This window comes from Calidris pugnax, unplaced genomic scaffold (assembly GCF_001431845.1).
Source record: "Calidris pugnax isolate Ruff unplaced genomic scaffold, ASM143184v1 scaffold25, whole genome shotgun sequence".
Classification (NCBI taxonomy): Eukaryota; Metazoa; Chordata; class Aves; order Charadriiformes; family Scolopacidae; genus Calidris; species Calidris pugnax.
Window position 1 is genome coordinate 673269 of NW_015090805.1, and position 25290 is coordinate 698558.

The following is a 25290-nucleotide window of genomic DNA, read 5'->3' on the forward strand; positions in this document are numbered from 1 at the left end:
TCCTTCCAGGTCAGGTATCTAATAGTTATTTTATGCAGCTACCACCATCATTAATGACTTCAAGCTGGAGGGGAACAGATTTAGACTGGAGATTAGGAGAGGGTTCTTCACTGTGAGGGTGGTGGAGCACTGGAACAGGTTGCCCAGGGAGGTGGTTGAGGCCCCATCCCTGGAGATATTCAAGGAGAGGCTCGATGAGGCCCTGGGCAACCTGGTCTAGTTGGGGGTGTCCCTGCTGACTGCGGGGGGGTCGGACTAGATGACCTTTGGAGGTCCCTTCCGGCCGGGCAATTCTATGATTCTATGATACCTCCCTCACCAATGTGGTTAAGAAATGCTTTATCAGAAATAAGCCAAACAAAAAAGTATAAGAAAAATAAAATCTTTGAAAAGACAAACCTAAAAAACCCAGAGGAGAGGTCCATCAAAAAACAAACAAAAACAAAACAAACCACCAAAAAACCAAAACAAAACCCAAAAAACCCAACAAAAAAAAACACAGAGGGAAAACAAAATAAAGAGTACACACGTTGGAAGCAGTTTGTGAAAAACAGGCTCAGATTCTTATGTAGAATTAAGGATTTGTTCCACATTCACTTGTATGACTTATGTGTCTTAATATAACAAATCTAATGCACAGCAATTCAAAACCTTAAAAAAACCCAAACCCAATACTAACAAATAACAAAAAAAACCCAACCCAATCCACCCCAAAACTACAAAAGAAAACAAAAAAATGCTAAACCCAGGAAGTGTTTATGACCTGTTAACTCAATTATTTGCCATGGATATATATTCTAAATATATCCATGTGACACACGTAGAATCAAAAATCAAAATTTCTTAGTATACTCCCAAGCCTTTTCTTTAGACCCAGGTAGCAAATCAACAGCTATCCTTCATTTTTTTAAGTAAACCTGTAATTCCCGTTTGCTTCTCTCTACCTCCTGATGAGCCCCTATTTCTTTGTCTACTATCTCTCCCTTTCAGCAAGTTCTTCATCGCCCCAAAAGGCTGAGTTTTACTGCCACAGAGTGAGGAAAGCAGTACTCCATTGAAGCCAGAAATGTGTCCTAGCATCAGCAGTTAAGATGAGGCTCAGAAAAAGACTAGATACAGACAGAACTTCTTTGAAAGATACCAAATCATTTTAGTAAAAATACACTAGCTTGAAATCTGATGGTTTAGATATAACCTGCTAAAACCGTAATACAGCTATATACAAGCTGAACATTAAGCATGGCTTATATTTTGTTGAAGGGCTAGGAAAAAGAAACTAGCAATTGCATTATCAGATTTAAACGAAAATCCTCAGTAAAGCATGAAGCAAGACTTGAGATTTACCTTGTCAATCAAACTACCCATTAAGGCTTAATACTGTCTGTTATAATTACCAAAAATGTCATTGACCTTTTTTGCTGCTGAACTTGGGTTCAGAAGGACTTAGATAGCACAAGTGGAATTCCCAAAAAACATTACTGTACAAAAGAGTGTGATCTCCAGCAAAAATATACTGGATATGGAATATACAGTGATTGTCATTCAGTTACCATGCTTATTCTTAAAAAGTGTAAAAGAAGCACTTTATGCACACAAGTTGCATATCCAACTTAGAAAAGATGCATTGTTTTACCCTAAAATAGGAAATGTGAAGAGTTATGGCCTTTTATATATACTGTAGCAGTTTTGCTGCATTGTTTTTAAACCCTGACTATAAGAAAAATGTATACAGTACTTCATATAATTTTGCACACTTTAATCGCAAGTTTTTGCCTATTCTATAGCAAATTGCTTGCCAAATGTAGACGAGTAAAACAAAAACTGGTATGTTCTTACTTTACTTCCTTTGTATGCTTTTTGATTCTGAATTTTTTTAAGAAATTCACTTTCTTTAAAAAAAATTTAAATATCCAAACAGAAATAGGAATGGCTTAAGAGCTAGTAAAGACCTACTATTCTTTCCAATATGTATTATCACAACTGAATAGCCGTATTAACTACTAAAGATTAGAAATGCATACACTAATTTAAAGCAAGTTAAATTGAGATATAAGACCTTGCTTTAAAACTTCTGAAAAATATAAAACACAAAGGACCTCACAAAGTAAGCAAACACAGAAAAGGTTGACAAATCAAAACTCCTGTCTGCTTAGAAATTGCTTAATTGTTCTTTCTTACCTTCTGTGCTTAATCCAGGACTTGAGGTGAATTTTGCTACATCGACAATCTTTACAGCAAACTGTTGCCCTGTTTCCCTGTTGATACATCGCCGCACAACGCTGAATGGACCCCTGAAAGACACGCACAAAAAATAGCAATAAATAACCCATTCTTTTTTATGCCTTCAGCTACAATTCCGGTATTTCTAAACAAAGTTCAGATTCCACCATTCAAGTGCAGTATTTACACAGAAGCTTATACTTCTCATCCTTGCTGTCGATTAAATGGAAAATTAATAACTTTAACTACAGACTAGTGTAAAGAACACCAAACAAGTTTTGTATTTTCCTATATTAAAGACATATTCTCTTGCCCTGCCACTTTAGAAATGCTGCACTTTTAGAAACCTTATGTAATATACTCACATTATTATTAAATTTTAAGTGGACTTTGTTCGGTAGTTCACCTATTGAGTGAACATTCACCTGCTGAGTGAAATAAATGCTTAAATATAGCTTAAAAGACAAATTCTTCCATTCAAGCAGTGAACTGGAAGTTAGTTTCTGAGCAATGAGACTGCAAGATAACACAATTCGCAAAATAAGAAGTTCCCTGAAATGAGAGAAATGTCCCTCTGAGGGCACTTACAGACCTTTATAACTGGCTTTTGGTATTCCTTTACATACCAGATGATTCAAATAATGTAATTCATCACACTACCAAAACTGTCCCATAGCTAAAATCTAATTTTTCTACTCTTTCAACAACATATTTCCAAAGATTTCTTGAGATAGCATCATTTCTGACATAGAACATGAATCTAAACATTCACAACCAAGGAAAATATTTATTAGCACAACTACATACATGTGAATTATGCTGATGTGCTCAAACAGAATTAACTATACAAGAAAATACCTGTTTTTTTCCCCTCTTTCCTTGCCCGTAACATACAATGAAATCCCCCGTACTGATGGATGTTTTCTCCTCTGAATCCCACAACTCACTATAATTCAGTATCTGGTCTTTTACCAACAGTTACCCCAGATATTTTTAAAAAGATGTTCAATTAAGATTCTAATACACAGAAATCCACTTATATCTGTAAACACAAAAGGCTCAACAGACTTCATTTGGCATCTGAAGGACTACAGCTATTGACTTGGAATCTCCCTCCCCCTCCCCATTTCAAAAAGTAATATTTTATTTAAGTCTCATTTTATATAGATCAGTGTCACTGTCTAATCCCAAGTCTCTGCTTACACTTTTAGTATCCGTCAAACTAAAATTGCTTTAAAATAGTATAAACAGATTTAAATTATGGTAATTTAAAAACATTTCAAAATCTAAACCACAGCTTTGGAATAACATTGGCAATACTTGTTCCCATTCATAATTAACATAAATTACTAGAAACTAAATGTGTTTCATTAAAATGACGCTTTTTCTTCTCATTCTCACTGTTTTTTCCCCACATAAAGCTTTTCTGAAGACATTAAATAATGCTTATAACATAAGCTGATACAGAACGGTAGATCACTAGAGTGTAGAGGTGCCTGACAAGACCATATCCTTACGTATAGACAGATCCCTGACTTCTGTTCATTCACATAAAACTCTATGAATATAAATATTTCTTAGTGTTGACCAAGCTACTTCTAGATTTCCTGGTTTCCTTAAGTCTGGGCTGGTGAGCTTGCCCATCCACCTGCATGTTTCTACATGCTTTGAGCAACCAAGGAGAGATAGTCAGAGGAATCCTAAATCAAAAAAGATGCATAGAAGCTACAGCTCCAAGAGGGACCAGAGTCATGGTCACCCCTAACTTTCTCTCTCATAACCATCACTTTTTTTTTTTCTTTCCATTATGTACTAGCATTTTTAGAACTGTGACTTAAGTGATTTTTTTCCTGCATATTACGTTTGGGACAAAAACAATTAAGCATTTTATTCAGTTCTGTAACAGAAAGCGTACCAGAGACATCTATCTGTACAGTCTCAACCTTTATGGCCATATTGAAACTTAGCTATGGTTTTAACAGAGCCTTCTCTACTTAGACTGAGGAATGCCAAAGACTCTTAAGTAAATCAAAGGTGCTGTAAAGCACAGAAGACAAGAATTCAGCAATGCCCACAATGAATTCATTCTATTAAAAAAATACACCAATTTAGATTTTCATATAGAAATCAAAAGATTTTTAAATAGAACCTGAAGATTCAGCTATTTACAAGCCTCAGATTTCCAACTTTTTCAAAACTAGCTCTCTCACATTCAAGCCACAGACAGCCTCAAAATAGTATACATTGTGACAATACATTAGATGAATACATTACGCGACAACAGCAGCACAATAAAGGCTTGAATTTTCCAATTTTAGGCAATTTAAAAACACTTATGAGAGGTGCCAATTAAGCAGACACCAGCGCTTCTGTGTGCCAAATAACAGAAAGTAACTTATAAATAAATTATGGTTGCAGTAAGCTTTTTGACTTTTTCCTCGTAGCTGCAACTAAACACAGCATTTTTACAAATAGTTATAATAGCCCACAGCAATACTTTCTAATCTGAGTCAGAAAACAAAAGTTTATCCTTCCTGACACAGTAGTTTCAAAGCTTATTTGGAAGCTAAGTAACAAAAGCTTTCAGGCAACCCTCAGTCCCAGCACTAAAATTACACTCTTCTCAGTCAAGGAAAGACTTTACTATTTCATCTCTCAAATGAGACAAGAAGCTATTCAACAGTTGCGTACGCCACTGGGGAGACAATATCACATCCTCACTAAATGATCATTTCTCTATATAGCTTTATTTCTATAGCTCAATTTTACTACCCCTGCAGCTCAAATTATACAGATCTAAAATACAGAGGTGAGGCAGATAGTGGAAGGAACAACTGTAACTCTAGGTACAGATGATCAGAACTGTTACAGATAGATCATACTACTTACTCGTCTACTTATTAAAACAGAGGAACTGAGCTAAGTTGCATAATAAGACTTCATCTTGTAACAGTCATGCAAACTAAATATAAAACACATTACATTATAATTTTAATTTCTCTCTGTCCTACCCTTAACAGACATACCTGCTGAGATATGCCTTCAAAATCTTTCACTGCAGTTAGCATGCACACAACAGACTACACTAGCTCAAAGTATGAGAATTATTAAAATACACAAGTAGTAAAGTCAGATGATTTTTTTCACTGCTATTTTGCACATTCCAACACCAGCAATACTTCAAGTCCTACCTGCAATATATACCAAAAAAGCAAAATGTATTTTCTGAAAATGACGTTGGGATGCATGCTGATTTTTGCTGTCTATTGCAGATGGAAATAAAAGTATTACAATACATTATTAAGAAGGTTATTGATTATATGTTGACTACAAAAAAAAAGTGGATAGGAATGCTGAAGAGGTGCCTCATAACCAGTTCTTTTTTTATGCTTCCAAAACTTCAAGTAGGCAGGTCAGGTCCTGATGTAACCTTAATCCTACTGAAACTATTTCCTGGTGATCAGCTTTACTGTCTAGCACAAAACATTTGATTTTATATCAGCTAGACACAAACTTGAAAAAAATAAATTATTAATTACTCTCTCCTTCAGGAGTACAACATTCAAAGTAGAATAAAATGCTAAAAATTTGAGACCATCAAAGCCTTTTTTCCATCTCCTTCACTTTATATTATTTTACTTAATGTATGTCACTAGGACTTCAAGGATAAAGATCATAGAATCATAGAATGGTTAGAACTGGAAGGGACCTTAAAGATCATCGAGTTCCAAACCCCCGGCCATGGGCAGGGACACCTCCCACTAGAGCAGGTTGCTCAAAGCCCCATCCAGCCTGGCCTTGAACACTTCCAGGCATCCACAACATCTCTGGGCAGCCTGTTCCAGTGTCTCACCACCCTCACAGCAAAGAATTTCTTTCTAGCATCTAATCTAAATTTCCCCTCTTTCAATTTAAAACCATTACCCCTTGTCTTATTGCTACACTCCCTCATAAAGAGTCCCTCCCCATCTCTCCTGTAGGCCACCTTCAGGTACTGGAAGGCTGTTATAAGGTCTCCCTGGAGCCTTCTCTTCTCCAGGCTGAAGAACCCCAACTCTCTCAGCTTGTCTTCATAGGAGAGGTGTTCCAGCTCTCTGATCATTTTTATGACCCTCTGCTGGACCTGTTCCAGCAGGTCCATGTCCTTCCTGTGTTGAGGACTCCAAAGCTGGACACAGTACTCCAGGTGGGGTCTCATGAGAGCAGAGGGGCAGAATCACCTCCCTCGACCTGCTGGTCATGCTTCTCTTGATGCAGCCTGGGATGCGGTTGGCTTTCTGGGCTGCCAGTGCACACTGCCGGCTCATGTCAATCTTCTCATCCACGAGCACTCCCAAGTCCTTCTCCTCAGGGCTGCTCCCCAGCCATTCTCCACCCAACCTGTATGTATGCCTGGGACTGCCATCTCCCAGGTGCAGACCCTGCACTTAGCTTGGTTGAACTTCAAGATCATAAGCTGATAGTTTGCAAACTTTATTATTTTATATACTAGAATCTTGCTGGTTCATCTGTCTGTTCTGCTTCCTTTCCCCTTTCCTCCAATCCATGTTGGCGTGCAAGAATGAGAACTGGTTGTGAATAAAATATACCTTGTTGATTCCTAACAAGCACAAATACTTGAAACCAGTAACTACAGCCTATTTCCTTCCCATGTCCTGAGTGAACTGAGCTGACCTGTGGGAATGGAGATCCTACTGACAAATGATATAAAGACACTTTCTGAATCCCTATGCTTCAGAACCCCAAAAACTTGAGATTTTAAGTCACTTACATATCAGATCACTAAGAATTTGCTCAACTTCTCTCCCAAGTAAGTCAAAATTTTTTGAGGAAATTAATATAAAATAATGCATTTTGGCTCTCAAATTCAGTTTCATTAGTTTAAGTTTTAAAAACCAGAGTAAGAAACTCAAGTTGAACATATTGTCAGTAAAACCAACAATAGTGAACAGCATCTCTTCTAATGAACAGAGTACTCCTTTAAAAATGACCTTCCATATAAGCAAAAGGCCTTGGATTCCTTTTCCTTATTTAACTATTAAGAACTTGAAACATGCAGCACAGGTCTTAAAGTTTCCTTTATTCAACATTTTAAAAGGAAGATCAATGTTTCCTAAGAGGGATTATGTCAGTTTGTTACTATAAACGTATACAGGTAAAGTCACCTGAGAAAAGACATAATACCTAGATATTTTTTTTAAAGGCTACGCATTTGCTTACCTAGGAAGCAGACAGCAATGCTTTGTACTAATGTGGTTAATATTTCCAAAACAACTGCATCCAAATTGATGAAAATTGTTGGAAAGAAAGTAAATTACAACCACAGTTTAAAGAAACAGATCTTTTTCCCTCTTCACTCATCCCTGTAATTTATAGAATACACTTGTTCTTTAATTTTCCCCTTTGATTGATAAAGTATTTCTAATTCATTAAAACTGCAGTTAGTCACTATATCAGCTTATCTGCACGTGGAACTGCAGCTTAAAACAGTGATTGAACCACTCTGTGAACTAGTATATTGGATTAGAGGGCATCCACATTTAAAAAGCCATCACTGGCAATATTGGGTAGACATTTTTAAATAATATCATTTAAAGAATTTCAAAATATTAGCTAAGTGATAAAACATGATTTAAAAGAAAATTCTGTTACAGCTGAAAGATATTCAACTACCATCTCTTTTAAGGCCTTAAGCAAGCTCTTATACATAGGAACAAAAACTTCAGGGAAAATACTTGTCAAAAAAACCTAGTGTAACTTAAATTTCTGTTATTCACCATAGGAATACCTAATGGGGGGCAGAAAGGGAGGCACATGAAAACTAAAATTGAAAAGACCACCACACAATTATGTTCAGTGCCAAAAGGTTGGCAGAGCTACCCCAGAGAAAAGGAGATAGCAGAAAGGAGGAGCTTCCAGCCTTTTTTCCCTTTTTTTTTCCTTAACCCTTTCTTTCCTTCCATCAGAAACTACAGGAGTAGCCACTCCAGTGCTTGTAAGAGAGACACCCTCCCCTAGAAAACCTTGGGATACACTTAGAATTTATGTGACATACTGAAAAAATATTTACTTCTGTATTTAAGATCTTCTTGTATAGTTCAGAAGCTTGGTTTTGTCACTATAAAAGCAAAATACTGTCAGAAAGAGATCTCTTCTGCTACACAGTCTTTTATATCTCCAGCCCGCAAGGTGGATGAGCTATCCTGAGCTTATCTGTAACCTCCATCAACAGAAATCATAAGTTTGTGGTCTGATTTTTATCCTTACCAAGCAAAAAAGCAAGAATTTATTAGTCATTCTACATTTTAATATATGAGGTATCTATGTACCAAATCTCTTAGGCATACATATGCTATAAACAGATGCTAACATATAAATTATCATTAATGTATCTGTAGTTTGTAAACAACATTGATTGGCTATGATATTGAGGGGATGGGAAAAGAAGAACACCAAGATAAGATGCTCACTACATTCTCTATTCCATTACCAGGAAATAAAAATTTCAGCACCAGTCACAAACAACATTCTTCACATGCAAGTTATTCAGAAAATATTTTTATTTTCACATATACTACAATATCCTTCATTTTCAGAATTCCATAATTATCAGTCAACACTGCCCTTATCCTTGGAAATTCTCCCATTTTGTTCATAGACTCATGCACATGTTAGGCTGGAGGAGACCTCTGAAGGGACATGCCTAATAAATTTTGTCAGAACATCTACTTGTTGCTATCGACAACGATACTACCATGTAACTTTTTTCTTTTTTAGGAAACAGCAGAAATTACCTCACTCTCTGAAAACAACCATTTACAAATAATTATTCAGCTCAGCGTGCAGACAAGCAAATTCTGCTTTCAATAATTATTATAGTAATAGATTTCATGGTCTTAAAAGAGTTGGTCTGAAAGCTGCAGCTGTATCAGGAACAGTAATAATAAGTGTACTTTGTTAAGACCTATAAGCTTTTTGGAACAAGATCAGACATTAGCTGCTGGGCAGCTTTCCAAGGGGCATGCTTCCACAAGAAAGGCCACATGATACATACAGAAGATTGAAGGGGTTTTAGAGCAAGATTACAGTACATCATTTCAAGACTGTGTTTGGATGATAATAAAGTATGATGACTGTTTTAAACAGAAGCAATAGTTATTGACATAGAACAGCTCTTTCAGTAAATTCTCTTAGGTCTTCCTTTGCGTTCTATTTTTCAACACATTAAAGGTCATTTGCAAGAGAAGGGTCAAGACCCCAAATTCAAGTAACTCCTAATAGCCTTCTTAAAGAGTTCAGACTCTTGGCTCTCCGGATTCCATTTTTAGCTCATTTCTTCCTTGATAATCTGTTTCCAGTGATTCACTACTAATTTGCTTTTGCTGCAAGATTAGACCTTGGATGCTATTTTCACTTTTCTAAATCAGTACATAGCTCTAAAATGCTATGCTAGCAGCCTCAGTCTTCAAGAAAGTGACTTATTACATGCCGCATCTCCAGGAAGATGAAAGAAGGAACAAAAAATTATTTCTAAGGTATGTATGTACTAAGCACAGGTAAATTATGAGACATTCTCTTAACTGAGACATAAATAATTACAAGGGTCTCAGAAAATGGTGCTGTTTTTTAACTGTTGGTGAGACTGAAGAATGAAAATCAGTTTGTTAAGCTGAGATGAAACATCCTGCCCCCTCATCAGTAAAGAACTCAAAAAACTGATGACAAATAAGACTCTCCTCTCCCTCTCTTTGGTTCACCTTAAGGTAGGTGAGAATCTTCATTTCACTCAGGAAATGATTTAGGGCAGGTGTAGACCAGTAATCAAAGGACAAAAACTACTTCTTAAACAGGAGAGGGGCGAAATAAGGAACGCTTTGTTCACCGATAAATTCCCACTGGAAATACTGCAATAAAAGCATGGAATTAAAATGCCCAAATTTTATATTTTATACTTTAACATTCTCTAACACTTCACACAGAAATACAACACAACAGCAGCTAAATCGAGAGCATCAGTTCAAAAGTGTTCAGAAAAACTGATGTTGTTCCCCTAGCAGACTCCTCTAGTATCTGACCAAATCTTTTGCCCCTTTCTCTTCTTTGTGAAGAAAGACTTAGTGAACAAGATCAGAAGACAGTGAACGAAAATGGGGAAAAAAAACTCATAAAACTGTATTAGATATGAAATCTAATGTAGTTATGAAATCTATGAAAGGAGTGAGAAGAAAAGCAGCAAGAATGAACAAATGTGTAAAAAAGAACACTTCAATCACAGAAAAAAAAGAGAGTATCTTTAAAAAAAAAGCTTTTCCTCCAAAAGAATTGAGAAAGGTTGTAAAGAATCTTCAGTCTCATCAGCTTGAGACAACGATCACTGCTTTTCTCTTTTTTCCCATTCAGAGAACCTTTTTATCCCGTTCACGTTAATAGGCCTTGTTCCATCTCAGGCTGTGGCTTCACCAGCATTTCTTCAGCAGCAGTATTGGCCAAACCAGCAATACTTCTAGCTATTGTGTTGTCCTGAAACAGCTTTGGCATGGTTACACTGAACCAAATCAAAGATGAAACAAAAACCACCCAAATATCCCACACAAATCGCTTCTGTTTTTTTACTATGTTACTTTTCATCCAGAACAGTCACTTGACTTGGCTTAAAGCGTGGCTATGTGAAAAGCTGTGTCAAGACAGACAAATCCTGGAACAAATGGCTAGGACACACGGGGTGCTTAAGCAGTAGTACTGCTAAAAGGGAATCTAGTCTCAGACCACAATGACTTTTCATATGGTCCAACAGCCACCTGTAGGGCCTGCACTAATGTAGCATCTGTGCATTCGCGCAATGAAGCAAAGGAACTCATCTACTGAGACAGTCTTAGGTAAATCCACATATAGCTGGATACACTGTGCACAGTTTGTCTTGCAATTACAAGTGCTTTCGATACCACGCAGCACACAGAGCAAGATGAGAAAGAAGAATGGCAACGTCAGCCACAACTGCTGCCAAAAACTCCTTCCTGAGATTACACCCTCAGCTGAACTTACATGCATTAACCGCTCCCTACATCATCTCTCTCTCCTGCATTGTGGTTCTATTTTAAATTTCCACTTTAAGATTATTAATGGCTGCTTTATATCTATTAGTCCTGCTAACAAAACTGAGCTTACATACCACTTCCTCTTCTCTCTTTCACTCACGGATTTTGCCAAGCCTAAGAAAATGCACTTTTTTATGATGAGCTTCACATTTTTCTGATCAAAAGCAACCAGAACTGTGAGTAGCACTCAAGATGAAGTCTTAGCCAAACTTTGCACAATGTTAATGAGGCTTTCTTCTCTGCTGCTGGAAATACTGTGCCTGGTACAATCCCAGACTTGCCTTATCCACATGCACATCATATAGCCACCTAATATAGCTGCATTCTTCTCCTCAGTTGTTTCCAACCAATCAGCCTCAGCCTACCCCAAAGCCTGTTACTAGTTTTTCCATTCTCAAGTGGAGAATCCTGTATTTAGATCTTCATAATTTCCGCTGATAAAGTCCTTGGGTTTTTTCCTCTCTGGATGATGTCCAGATCTTCCTCTGCAGCAATTACCCTCAATGTTGCATAAAAAAAAAAAAAAAAAAAACATAGACTAATCAGTACAGTTTAATGTAGTGTTTTCTCTTTTAAAATAACCTGACAGACAACTAATCCAAAACTGACCAGTGACAAACCTTCACTTTTTTCACTCTTTCCTCTTTGAATGCTCCATTTTAATTTCTTTCTTAGTGCAATATGGAATACTTCACATTTACCATATTGTTTGTTTTAAAGGAAACAGCAACCCAAACTACAAGAAGAAAAGTGAGATGGAAGCACCAGCAGATCTGACTGATAGAAGGGGTCTTCTCATTGTTTGGAATACACCACCACTAATTCAGCTGCCCCAACAGTGACCTGTTCCAAAAATCAGAAGTCTCCTACATGTTGAAGGCAATGGAGAAAAGTATGCTTAACTTGCATGGGCCACTACAGAAGCAGAGAAGAAACTGTGGAAACTATTATGGAAATAAGTTCATATTTAAATACTCATTTAAATACTGTATTAAGTCTGTGATAAGACATGACATTTCTCAAAATTGAGAATGTATCACCTTTATACTGCAGTGTATGAAAAAGGTTCAGAAATTCTTTGAGGGCCTCTCTCTTCCCCATATCTGACGAAGAACAAAACTCCCATTTAATTTGCTACCACTACACAAGTTAAGCCTCAAACTGGAAAGATAGCAATCACGAAACAAAACAATGTTATTAAAACACATAGATATACTCAAAATTGGTACCTCCCACAAAACCAATACCTAGGTCTAAACAGAATTTATTCTGGTAATCAGTTCAATCAAAACTGCTTCCTGTGTAGCTCCACATTTAAATCTTGATTAAAAAAAAAATAATAAAGTCTCAGTTTAATGTAGCTGTCACTTAAAAGCATAGCCTCAAGGACATTTCTGTATGCATACCAATTCACAAGACCCTTTGGAACCAATAAGTAGTAGTTACTGAGGTCCACAAGAGAGACCTAGTTTCTAAGTGAGAAAATTCTTCAGTGCAGCACTGATAGTAAAGCTAAATTATCCAAATAATCTTAATCCAGACAGACAGCTTCCTGTACTTCTTACAGGAGTTTGGCCTCTGAACTGCCAAACATCTTCATGTGTTAGGAAAATGAAAAGTATCCTGAAAAGAAAGTCTGTCTTGTGTGTCTCGAAAGTATGCAGATTAGTATTACTTTCATAAGTTGTCATCAAGATGATGTATGAAGTGAAGGAAAACATAACTAGTTAGGTACTTAGGTTTTCTTTTAAAGATGTTGAAAGACTTCCGATATTTCAGAAATCGAATTTCTGACTCAAATCACCAGCCTTTAGGGTGATTCATAATATTTTAGATTGTGGAAGGATGACGGGATTTATTAAGTACATCAGCTGAATACTGGGAAAAAAATTCCTGGTTATGATATTTATAGAAGGTTGTTGAACTTTCAGGGAAGAAATGAATGAATTCTGACTTCTTGAACTCTGATGCTTTCAACAATGTACTAGAAAGAAAAATCTGACACAGAGAAGATAAGAAAATTTAGTTTCTCTTTTCTATCTGGGTCTGTTAGGTTTCTGAACAGTTCCTTGTATTTTTAGATATTTAATGCATATAAACTACTGTTCAAAGTCAGGGTGGGTTTTTTTGTTTTTTAAGATTTTTTTTAAGTACAACTTGCATCTCAACAGCCTAGATACCTCTATCAAAAAAACCCATTAGTCTATACCACTTGTACTAGCTCAGCCCTTTTCTAAAATTCAAACAAGTTACTTATTAGTAGTTCATTTAGAAATATCATCTCTCTCACTAACTTCAAAAATTGAAGGTGCCTTTGAAAAAGCTAATGAAGCTAAAAGAAAAACCTTTAAAATTAAATAGGGCTACTGACCTTACTAAATAATCGGAAGGCATATTGTTATATAAGCACAGTAGGGAAATTGACCACTGTTGTTTATAAAAGTAACAAATACTCTAAGCATTTAAACATGAGATACCAGCTTCTTGTAAAACAAGAAGAGGCAGATGAGCAACAGCTTGGGTCCAAGAGTAGATCTCAGTTCATTTCCTTACATATTCTCACACCAACAAGCAGAAAGTCACAGTATTCTTTCCGTTATGTCACTCTAAATTCAAATGAAACTCAAACTGATTTCAACTGCAGTGATAAATAATGTGGTCCCCAATTTGAACCACAGAATCAAATTAATTCCCTAAATTACTGTCTCAAAGCACCAAAACACCTGTGCACTGATGTTCTTAAAAAAAAAAAAATAAAAAAAATCCACTGATACAGGTAGAAGTCCTAAAAAAGAATTAGAGGAGACTGTTCAGTAAGAAACTTTCTGCTGTCTATTTGAGGCATTCCCAAGTTTAGCTTGCTTGTCTGCCAAAAGTAGCTGGTGGCAGTTGTTACCTGCAGCTTCCAGAAATGCAGCTTCTGGCTTTGTTCTGGGTTATGCACACATGAAGGAGTAAGCACATATCCACACCAACTTCCCTGTCTTTTAAAAACAAAGGATGAAACCAGAGAATTTAGCTAGTACTATGGTTTTAATGATGATGCATTCTCAGAGCTATGAAGAATCCCAGGTATTCACTGAGGTTACAAATTTGAAAAAAACTAAGATTTAAAACTGCCAATTGCTTTTGGACTAAATGTATGAACATGTGCTACAGAACCCTGCCACAGCACTCTCCTGCTTTAGAATAGAAATTTCATTGTAAATTTAAGTCTAACCATAAAATCATAGAATGGTTTGGGTTGGAAGGGACCTTAAAAATATCTAGTTCCAACCCCCCTGCCATGGGCAGGGACACCTCCCACCAGAGCAGGTTGCTCAAAGCCCCATCCAGCTGGCTTTGAACAGCTCTAGGGATGGGGCATCCACGACCTCTCTGGGCAATCTGTTTCAGTGCCTCACCACCTTCACAGGAAAGAATTTCTTTCTGGTATCTAATCTAAATCTCCCCTCTTCCAATTTAAAACCGTTGCCCCTTTTCCTTTCACTACACTTCCTGACAAAGAGTTACACACACACATGCAAAACTTCCCCGGTATATGTACACACAGGCAGTTTAAACATGGTATGCCAAGACAATTCCAACATATGTTCAAGTCAACTCTCTTGCAAACACTTGAAATCTAGTTTTCTTCTCTGAAAATTAAGTGAATCTGAGACTGAATTACTGAGCCATCATTAAATAGCTCAGATCATTCTTCTGTGTTTAATTCTATTGGAGTTCTTATTCTGCATAGCCCAAGTATGCAAGTGAACTCATGGTCACATCAGAAAGTTACCAGATAAAGTTATTTCATTCTGAAAAGAAGCCTGATAAAAGCATCATTTAAGTTTTCAGTTCCATCCACTCTTGCATAAAACACAGATGTCTGAGGTATAAATCTTCCCTACCTTAAAGTTACATATTTTGATCATTGTAGCACGCCAGCACAAAAACAACTTGTTTAAGGGGTTGACAATGAGGCAAAAGCCCAATAATTTAAGACCCGATATGAAATTTGATAGTGTTTAGGATTTATCAACAATGCAGTTGTTGATCAGACAACAATTTAATCCATCCCGTAAAAGTTATAGCTGAGCAGTCACAGATCTTAGTTTGCTAAGATAGAAAAGTGCTCAAGTCAATGAAGTACCTCAAGGTCTAGCTTCACAGAACAGTAAAAAACAATTCGGCAGGATTGACTTTGATACTGATTGACTTTATCTACTGATAAAACCTCTTTCATTAGCTGTCCTACATTCTTTACTTTTTTCACTTGTTAGCTAAAATCTGCGCATTAGTACAAATAGAAAATTTCTTGCTTTTTCAGGAAAGTTAAAAAAATTAAATCCCAATAAAACTGTAAACTCAGTGCATTACTGAAATTTACCATTCCTCCAGGCAATCACTGCTGTGTAATTCTCAAGAATAACTGACTTTAGCACACAGAAAACTCTTCTACAAACTGCAAGCTAAATAGCAATAAGAAGGAGCCCATTTCCGTTGTGCAAAGTTTATATTTATAATTCATAATAAAGTCTTTCTTTATTTCAGTCAAGTACAGATTTGGATTTTTGGTTAGAATGCACAGTAATATCCCATATCCTCTGTTTCTCTATTCATCATTCTCATCTATTGAAAAAAGTTTAGTTTCAGATCACAATCTTACAAAAAACAATCCTACACAAATATTTAATCTATATTTGTATGTTGTGCATCAGATCTTTATCTAGGAACACCAGGCAGTGAATTTCAGTAAAAAAAAAATTCTTCCACAGACAGCAGAAATGAAATAGCAGAATACATTTAAAATACAGACTATTTTCCAACAGCTGACAGTTATTTAAATCCATAGGCATGATATATATAAATATTATATAAAAAGTTCTGAGTGCCACAGAAGTCTTATTTTTGAAGTTCTTACAGAAACAGTGTGCTAAAGGCTTTGAAAATCAGTCATGTCTCCATGTTGATTTGCATACATATTCCTAAGAGCACACTGTAGGTACAGAATGATATCTGGTATTTATGTTTCCTTTCCCCAGGTAAATCCTTGATATCAGTTGAAGAAGAAAATTACAGGGGATATTGCTCCTTCACCTCTCGATTCTTCAGGAGGTGTGAGTGAAATGTAGAGCTACAGAAGCTTGCCATCTACCAATATTATAAAGAAGAATCCCCCCCTTTTTTTTAATTTCTCCAAAAAAAACCGAATATTTTAAAAGCCACATAATAATCTGACTAAATAAAGTTTCCAATTCTCTCTTGAGAGCAAATAACACCACTTCGGAGGAAGAAAACAGCAGTTTAATGAGTTTTTAATTTGGAATTTAAACAGTCCTGTGATACCAACAAAGAAAAAGCTAGCTCCTGTACTTTCGTGTACACTTGGGAAAGAACCATATCACATCACAAATTTTCCGATAAAGAGAAAATACAAATGGAAGATTATTCTTTTATCAGTGTGTTCTACTCTTCTACTGTTGGCAAAAGTTACGTTGAAAGCTATGAAAACAAATAAAGCTGCCTATACAGCAACAGATTAGAATCTGCTCAGACCTCATTCATATTAGGAGAACTTCGTAGCAAACGCTTAAAGCTCTTCTCTTCTGTGTCTTCTTGAAGATTGACAGAACCACGACAGTTCTTCTGTTATCCAGCTTGCAGGACCCAAAACTACCATATTCTGTAGGAACCTTTAGAAAAAGCTCCTTTGGTAATCGACTAATGTTGCCTTATTAATGGAGGCACTTCCTATTAGCAAGAGCTACAGTTTCAGTATACTGTTTTTCCCATACAATCTACATATTTGTGACGTAACAAATAAGTTCTCTATAAAAGCTAAACACTCAAAAAAAGTGAAAATTGGAAAAAAATTAGTCACAGGTTATCAGCTTCAGTTCCTGGAAATGCATGATTTTCAATTTTAAGCTACTGCTTGCCTTACACATAGCATCCTTCTTTGCACCTTAAGATCAACATAGGTGACACCAAAGTCGTAAAACATTACAACTGTGATTGTAGATTAAATAGTCTTCAAAAATAGTGTAGATTAAATAGTCTTCACAATTCAATATAAGGCACAAAACCATTCATACTCTGTCTGAAAAGAAGTCTTTCAAGACTGGCTGCTTCCTCAGCAACTTTCCTTCCCAAGAGCCACCAAAGCACAGGTTATGCATTGGACAGACTGTAGGAACAGCAGTCTAATAGCTGTCAGGGGCCTCTAATCCCCTTCTACAACCCATTCTCCTGCCAAAAACAGAATGGACATTTCTAATCGAACACTGCAAATACTGAATGTCTGCCTATACAGTAGGTTTGACAGCCCTTCACCGCAGTACTCTACCCAAGTACTGCAACAGACATCTCCCTTAGGTAGGAACAAGTTGAGAGATTGAAGCTGGCCACGGAAGTCAAATACTCTAGCACATAACTATTCTCCTTCCTCACTAACTGCCTCTGCTGCACTTGTATTTATAACTCTGCCAAACACCAGGGTTAAAAAAAACCCTGATGAATTTGCAAAACTTCACAGTTCAAACAATTATCAACAAGTTCAACCAAGATTAACACCTGCAGGGTATCCAGTTCCTCTCTGGAGAACATCAATCAGTTCTATGTTGCTTCTGGTGCTTTAAGACACAAGCACTGAACTAGATTAGCTGTAAGAAATTTATTTTCACAAACAAGTTTGGTTTTTTAAAAGAGTTTTTGAAATGTAAGTCCCACATTCTGCCTGTATCTGCAGCTTTTATCACATCCTTGCCTCAACAACCATCTCTCTTCTGCCACTGACAAGCGGCCTTTGCAAGCACTGTTAAGAATTTTAGTAAACACAGCTTAAATATCAATAAAATAATTTATGACCAAAGCATATTTAGCCAATTAGTTATCCAGAAATCCAAACAAAAAGATAATTCTTGGATATGTAATTAGCAAAACTGAAAATGTAACACTTATGCATGACTTGGTACTGTGATATTTATCAAGACTAAAAAATACACTCTGAGGTGTATTATTTAACAATTTTGTACATGTTAGAGTTCAGACTGCTACTTTGCACTAAAACACAGATCGCAAATGTTTTCATTTTATTTGAAAGTGTATTTCCTGCCCTCAATGCATCAAATAACAAACAGGACACAAACTTATTAAAAGATTGTATAAACATTTTAATAGATGCTTTAATGTAATTTAGTTACCATACTGGTCCTAACCATAAGGTCCCTTCCAACCCAAACCATTCTATGATTCTATGATCTGTCAAGATTCCCAGTTGGGTATGATAATCCCATCCCAGGCAGTGAATGATAAACCAAAAGTACAAGACACTCAGCTGAGCCAGTAACTACCACTAGACTCAGCCATAATCCACCAACTATATCCCTGATTTTGGGATGGACCATCCTTTGTCAGTGTTTCTCAGGGCCAAATAATCCTGTCTTCACCATCGAACCCAGCCTTCAGCACACCAGTTGGCTATCCTGGTTTACTTTGGCTCAAAAGCCGTCAGTCTCTACCTCACACAGTACATTGCTGGTCTCTTCTCACAGGTAATTAGTGACTGAACGAGAGGGAATGGCTTCAAGCTCCAACAGGGTAGGTTTAGATTGAACATCAGGAAAGAATTTTTCACCGAAAGAGTAATACGGCATTGGAACAGGCTGCCCAGGGAGGTGGTGGAGTCACCATCCCTGGCTGTGTTTAAGGGCCATTTAGATGCAGTGCTAAGGGACATGGTGTAGGGGAGGACTTTGTAGAGTAGGGTAGATGGTTGGACTCGATGATCCCAAGGGTCTCTTCCAACCTAGATGATTCTATGATTCTATGATTTCAGAAGTTAGAAGCAGCTAATCCAGAGAGCAGCACAGGCCTTCAACCTGCCCACTGCCATGCAGAGGACCCAGAGCACAGCCTAGATGCTGAAGGCCCCTTCCAAAGCAGACACACCCCACACAACAGTTTCACTTCAATAAGAAACCACACTCTGGCAATGCAAGACAATACACAAGTTTGTTTTTAAGTGAAGGGCAAACTCTATTTATATAGAGCATTAGTAATGAAACTTTTGCCTTTGTTTTTCTGGTTTGAGATATGACCAAAATGTAATGAGGTTAAATCAGTCCAAGCTAACCAAGTCAAAAGCACGTGCTTGCCCTCTTTGGAAAGCAGAGCTATGGTGAAGGTAATTCTGGAAGAAACTGGTATCCCTACCCTTTCCCACCCCCTTCAGAGTAGCCATAGCTCCCTACCTTTAAATGGTAGTAGTCAAATACCTAAAGCAATACAACCACGACCCATCCCAACATCCCTCATACTTTATTACCATTGCAATTCATGTGCTCTTAAAAAGTTCAGTAAATCAATTTGTAATGGAAGTTGGGTACCGTATATATCTGAAAAGAAAGACAACCTAAGAAATAAAACCATTTCTCAATTCACTTGGACAGCTAAAGATGAACATTCTTCAACATCTCTCCTGTCAAAAACACACTTAAAATTATGTACCAGAGCACAAGTCTACAGTAGCAAGAGGTGTAGTGCGATAGGAATGGACTGGTAGAGTGAAAGAGTATTGAGAATCCAAAAGTTCATACAAAAAGTGTTTTCAGGGATTTTGCTCTGAACTAGCTCTAGTCTGATTGATTAAATACCCATTAGTAGTTGGAGAGCATTACGTTCACCTCCAGAGCGCATTAGTCAGTTTAGTTTCATTCAAAAATAATTCATTTCACACACTCTGAGATCACTCAACAATGTAAAATGCAGCAAAGCATATTCATATTGGACAATCAAGAGCCTTAATTCAAGAGAGCACTCATGATGTGAAATAAAACAAGAACAAGAGTCGCACCTGGTCTCCTGATTTACAGGTCTCCTGATTTAAAAAATATTTTTCTGTTACAAAGAAATTGAAAACTCACATTGGAAATATGTAAAAATATACCTTATCGTAAAACAACCTACACTGCAAACAGAAAGGGATTTCCAGTCTTGTATCTTTCTTGTACATTTGTTCTTGAAAAAACTGTATAATTTTCATGTATTAGACTGGTAAATTCTTGGGTGTTAAAAAATGTTTTGACAAAGTCCAGAGAAATAGTATGGCTTACACATTTCTGATAAAACCCTTGAGAAGAGTCATTCTCTTCTCTCAAACACCGTTATGATATATGTCGATATGACTTGTAAACACTGTCCTACTACCGTGAGGCAGACAACTGGGAAAAAAAACCAACACCACCAACAACAAAAAAAACACCCAGAAAAGATATCAGACAAATGAAAAATTTTAACGAGTAATAAAAATGTTATAGTTTCCTTTGAAGAATTAATTAATTGGAACATAAGAGGTTCCACTCAAATATGAGAAAAAACTTCTTCATATTAAGGGTGACAGAGCCCTGGAACAGGCTGCCCAGGAAGGTTGAGGAGTCCCCTTCCTTGGAGATTTTCAAGCCCCACCTGGATGCAGTCCTGAGTAACATGCTCTGACAAGCTCTAGGCAATCCTGCTTTAGCAGGGGAGTTGGACTAGATGATCTCTATGGTCCCTTCCAACTCTAAAAATTCAGTGAAATTCAGTGAAATTAATATAACTGATTGGAGAGTTCAACATGCTCTGTCTCAAATTTATTTACATCACCTAATTCATCTCTTGATTTTCTCTTTTTCCATAGAATTCACAATGGGAACACTAAATTAACTTTAACATTTATGTGTTTTTGCAGCAATCTTCTAAAGATATTGTGTCAAGAGATGCACCATGTAATCTATGGGCAGAAATACTGTTATGTTCTTTTTCACATTGCCACTGTTATTTCACCTCAAGAGATCATATCTGGTTTTCTGTACTCCAACATTTGTACATGTACTTAATTCTTGCTATTTTATGCTTTTTGATTTTGATTTTTTTTTAATTAATTCTGTTAGCCTCCCCACCTCCTCCCTCTGTAATCACACCAAGCTGGAGTTCAGATGATTTGGGAAAACAATATTTAAAATACCCATGCTGAACTTATTATGGATAATCTGCTATACTGTCTGGAATGCTACATTTGTAATTGCAAGCAATAATGAAAGTGGTAATTTCAGCAAATAATTTTGTACAATTTCATACAACTTCAAATGTAAGAAGATAGAAATTGACCTTTGAAGTACTGAACAGCCAAATAAGAGACAACCAAAGACCCATTCCTGGACTCTAGGCCAAGCAACACCACCTGATTCACATCTGCATTGCTCACAGCCAACCAGCTCTACAGAAGTATTTTTTGGAGAGAGGCAGTGGGAGCAATCAAAAACTAAGCCATGGAGAGAGTTAACAACTATGGAATTTAAACCTTTGGATTTTATATTTGGAGTTATATGCTGGGTATTTTTTTAGGATCACAGGTATATGCCCTAAAGCATAATATATACAGTTGGACCACCTAGAGGGCAAGATGCATGCAATTTGTATGAAATCTCTCTGCATTCACTGTATCAGTGTTAGAAAATAGGTATTTTAAGATAACCTCTTTTACTGGCTCACATTCTCACTGTTGGTTAATAATGGTACTATGTTGGTAACCAATACAGAAAGGAGTCTCCAAAAAATGACACTTAAAAAAGTTAGTGGAATTTGTTTAGCTGTACACTACAGAAGTTCATAGAAGTTTTGGTCCCAGACAGTGCTACTCGTGTTACAGACTTCACCTGCTTCTCCCCAACTCCCTCAGGATCTGTAAGACTCTGCTACCAGCAGAGGAGACATTTCAGCTAGGAAGTAACTTAAATACATTCCACAAAACCAATAAATTCAGTATACAAGTCACTCTGTTCTTCAGTTAGAAGGGTCAGACTTCAAAGCAAACAGCAACCTACTGTTACCAGTGCTCAGAACCAAACCCAGGTACTGCTTGATCAGCTTTAAACTGCAGAGGTATGTACAGCTAATATAGTAACACAGTAATGTAGAATGTTGGAAATTTAAAACACAGTCCTGTTTTGCTAATAAAAACCAATAAGGCAACTTTGCTTATATATTTGATATAATATTTCTCAACTTATTCATAAGTACAAGCATCAGCAGGGTACAGTTTTTAGTAAAAATTATGCAAGTCATTGAAAGAATTTTTTATAGTAAAAATGTCAACCCTAAGTTATCTCCAAATAACCTTGAGATACTTTATATTTACTTTTATGTATTTGGAAAAGACAATAGGGAATTCTATTTAAACAAGGGGTAATTCAATTTACCCGAAGTATTTTAACTGCAGGAATAAAGTAAGCTATAATCCAGAAATGGTGAAATCTACTAAATATCTTTATATCTGAATTATAGTCTTACTGTTTATCTGACTGATAGCCTTACTGTTACCAATATCGAAGAAATTAAGCAATAGCATAATATGCTTAGACCATAACAGCTATGAAAGAATAATGTTTGTAGAAAGAAGTTATGTAAGTCCTACTCACACAGGTTTAAAAAAGCATTCAGACAATACTTCCTCTAATGAGTTCTGACAGTAGAGTTTAATGTAACTTTAATCCCATAACAACATGCATTTTACTGATTGCATTCCAATTTTGTTAGAATATAATAGCATGAACAAGCAGTTATTCTAACAATATTAAATTCCCAAAACACACACAAAGTCTAAGGCCAAAACACTTGTTCCAACTAGTAAAAATTAAAGGCAACCAATAGTTTTGTCTCAAAAACAGAATTAAGTAGCTCTCATTAACTCCCAAAATGTCATAGAATGGAATGATTACATCAAATGACACGAAACAGAGCACTCTCTCCTCTGGTCGAGTTTTAACCACCTGTCAGCGACATGGGCATCCTAGAAAAGCTATACATTGTTACAAAAGAGTTTAGATAACCATAGTCTGTTTATCTCACACAGAAAATAAGATGCTACTCTTAACAGCCACGACAAAATAAAGCCCCCTACAGAGCAAAGTAGTTTAATTTGAGACACATTTAAAAGTAAAGACATAGAACAAAGTTCTGCAAATACTCCTTATGGTCACCCTATTCATTTAATGTTATTACTTGAACCACTGTAGACCTTCGGTACATATGGAACACGGCTCTTCAACACAAAAAGTGTATTATTTGAGGAGGGACTGTGTGTGTTTGTGGGGTTTTGTTTTGTTTTGTTGTGGGGCTGGTTTGTTGGGTTTGGGTTTTTTGTTGGTTTTATTTGTTTAATTGTGTTTAAACAGATGAACATCCAGGTCACAGTTCATGCACAGGAGTATTATAAAAAGCACCTTTAATTGTGCTTTTAGAAAAGCATTGCAGTACTACTTTAAGATTTATTTTAGCTGTTGGAGAAGATGTATGGAGATCAGCTTATTATAATTCACAGTAGCAGCACAGCAATTTTTACAGCACACAATAGTTACCTGGAAAACATACAGAAATTCCACAGGCACTTTAATGACTGTTAGCCATTTATAGAATCATAGAATCATTTAGGTTGGAAAAGAGCTTTAAGATCATCAAATCTAACAAAGTCTATATGTTTGGAACGTATTCACATCTACTTTTACATAGTATCTTAAATTAGTTTTCAGTTTTGAACAGAAAGATTAACAGATCCATAAGGAATATAAGCAAAGCAGCTACAGGTAAAGTCAAAAAGAAGAAAAACTCAAGCAAGTTGTCAAGCAAGTTGTCGTTGTGTCTAACTTACACCATTGTGCTTGCAATCAAAAACAGTAGCACTGTTGTTTTATATTAAAGAATCACTGCTCACTGGAAGCTGAACTGGAAACTATTTCATTTCTGTTTTCACTTAATTGAAAACGGTCTGGTCATTCATAAGTTGCATGTGCTCAGGCCACAACCTTGGGTTTAGAGAACCTTAAACAAAAGAAACGAAACCACTAAATTACTGTTTCAAGCACTGTGCTATAAAGCATTACTTTATGTTTAAACATTGCCTGTATCGATAAGTCACACCATTTCCAAAACAATAGAACCTGATTAATTATAATACGTGCTTGCCTCTGCTAGAGATGCTCCTGTCACTAATACATCTTACATTTGTATTTCATACACAGATCACATTGATCATAAAATGTGTATGGTAAAATAAATCAGTTTAGGGAAACGGAAAGCAAACAACATACAGTCCTATGTTTCTTAGAAAAGTTCAAGCCTCACAAAAAATCTAACATGGTTTAATTTTAAGTACATGGAGTTCCCAACGCAATACAAGAAAGCAATGACAAACATTTATTTTTCTCCATAATGTTCTAAGATGAACCTTCTGACAAATTTGTACTAGACATTTTTCAAAAAGACACTATAAGATATCATGTAAATTTTATTTACATGCACACAGAATACAAACTACAGAACGCAACTGTAGAATACAGTGCATGGTGATATCAATTTAGAGCCAAGCCTGAAAAATTGGTATCTTTTTTATTACACTTACACTAAAAGAAAATTAAAGTTCTAAGAAAAATGCCCAAATAATACATTCTCCATTTATCAGTGAAACTAATTTCTTTATTCCCTCTGTATTTACAAAAGCAGTACTTTTCAGGATTGGGAGAGGGGAATGTGCTCATGAAATTAATTGTCTTTATCTACCAATATTAAAAGTCTTTACCACGATTATGTTACAAAACAGTTTTGCTACAAAATAATATAATTTTCTATATCATGGCTGGCATTAAGGCTATAGTCATCTCCTTAAACCCCAAACAAATTATGTTCAGCGGAAATGCATGCATGCATCAATAACACTCTGCAAAAAGGAACACAGATAAAAAAATCCTCTGCTTTACCCAAATTGTTATTTGCTGCCTTACTACTTTTCAGCTCACAAACATAACAAGATAGTATTAGTCTCCAAGCTGCTAGTTTCAGTAATTTTGCTTTAGAATTAAAGTTCTGTGTGACTGGGTTGGAAGTCAGAAACATGCCTAACGTCCTAAGCAATCAATACTTCTAAGCAAGTGGCTACTACAACTAATTTCAGCAT

At 36.3% G+C, this 25290-nt stretch overlaps 1 protein-coding gene across 15 annotated transcripts in view; it reads right to left on the reverse strand.

Annotated features, from left to right (window-relative positions):
* The window catches only part of CASK (calcium/calmodulin-dependent serine protein kinase (MAGUK family)), a 186898-nt gene extending 162890 nt beyond the window's left edge, over nucleotides 1-24008 (reverse strand). For all 15 annotated transcript variants that reach the window (XM_014938109.1, XM_014938108.1, XM_014938104.1 and 12 more), the window contains exons 1-2: nucleotides 23989-24008; nucleotides 2179-2291 (exon numbers count right to left, since the gene is read on the reverse strand). In XM_014938109.1, coding sequence (XP_014793595.1) covers nucleotides 2179-2291; nucleotides 23989-23993 — 118 coding nt within the window. In that variant the 5' untranslated portion in view covers nucleotides 23994-24008. The remainder of the gene's footprint in view (nucleotides 1-2178; nucleotides 2292-23988) is intronic.
* Nucleotides 24009-25290: the final 1282 nt, after the last annotated feature.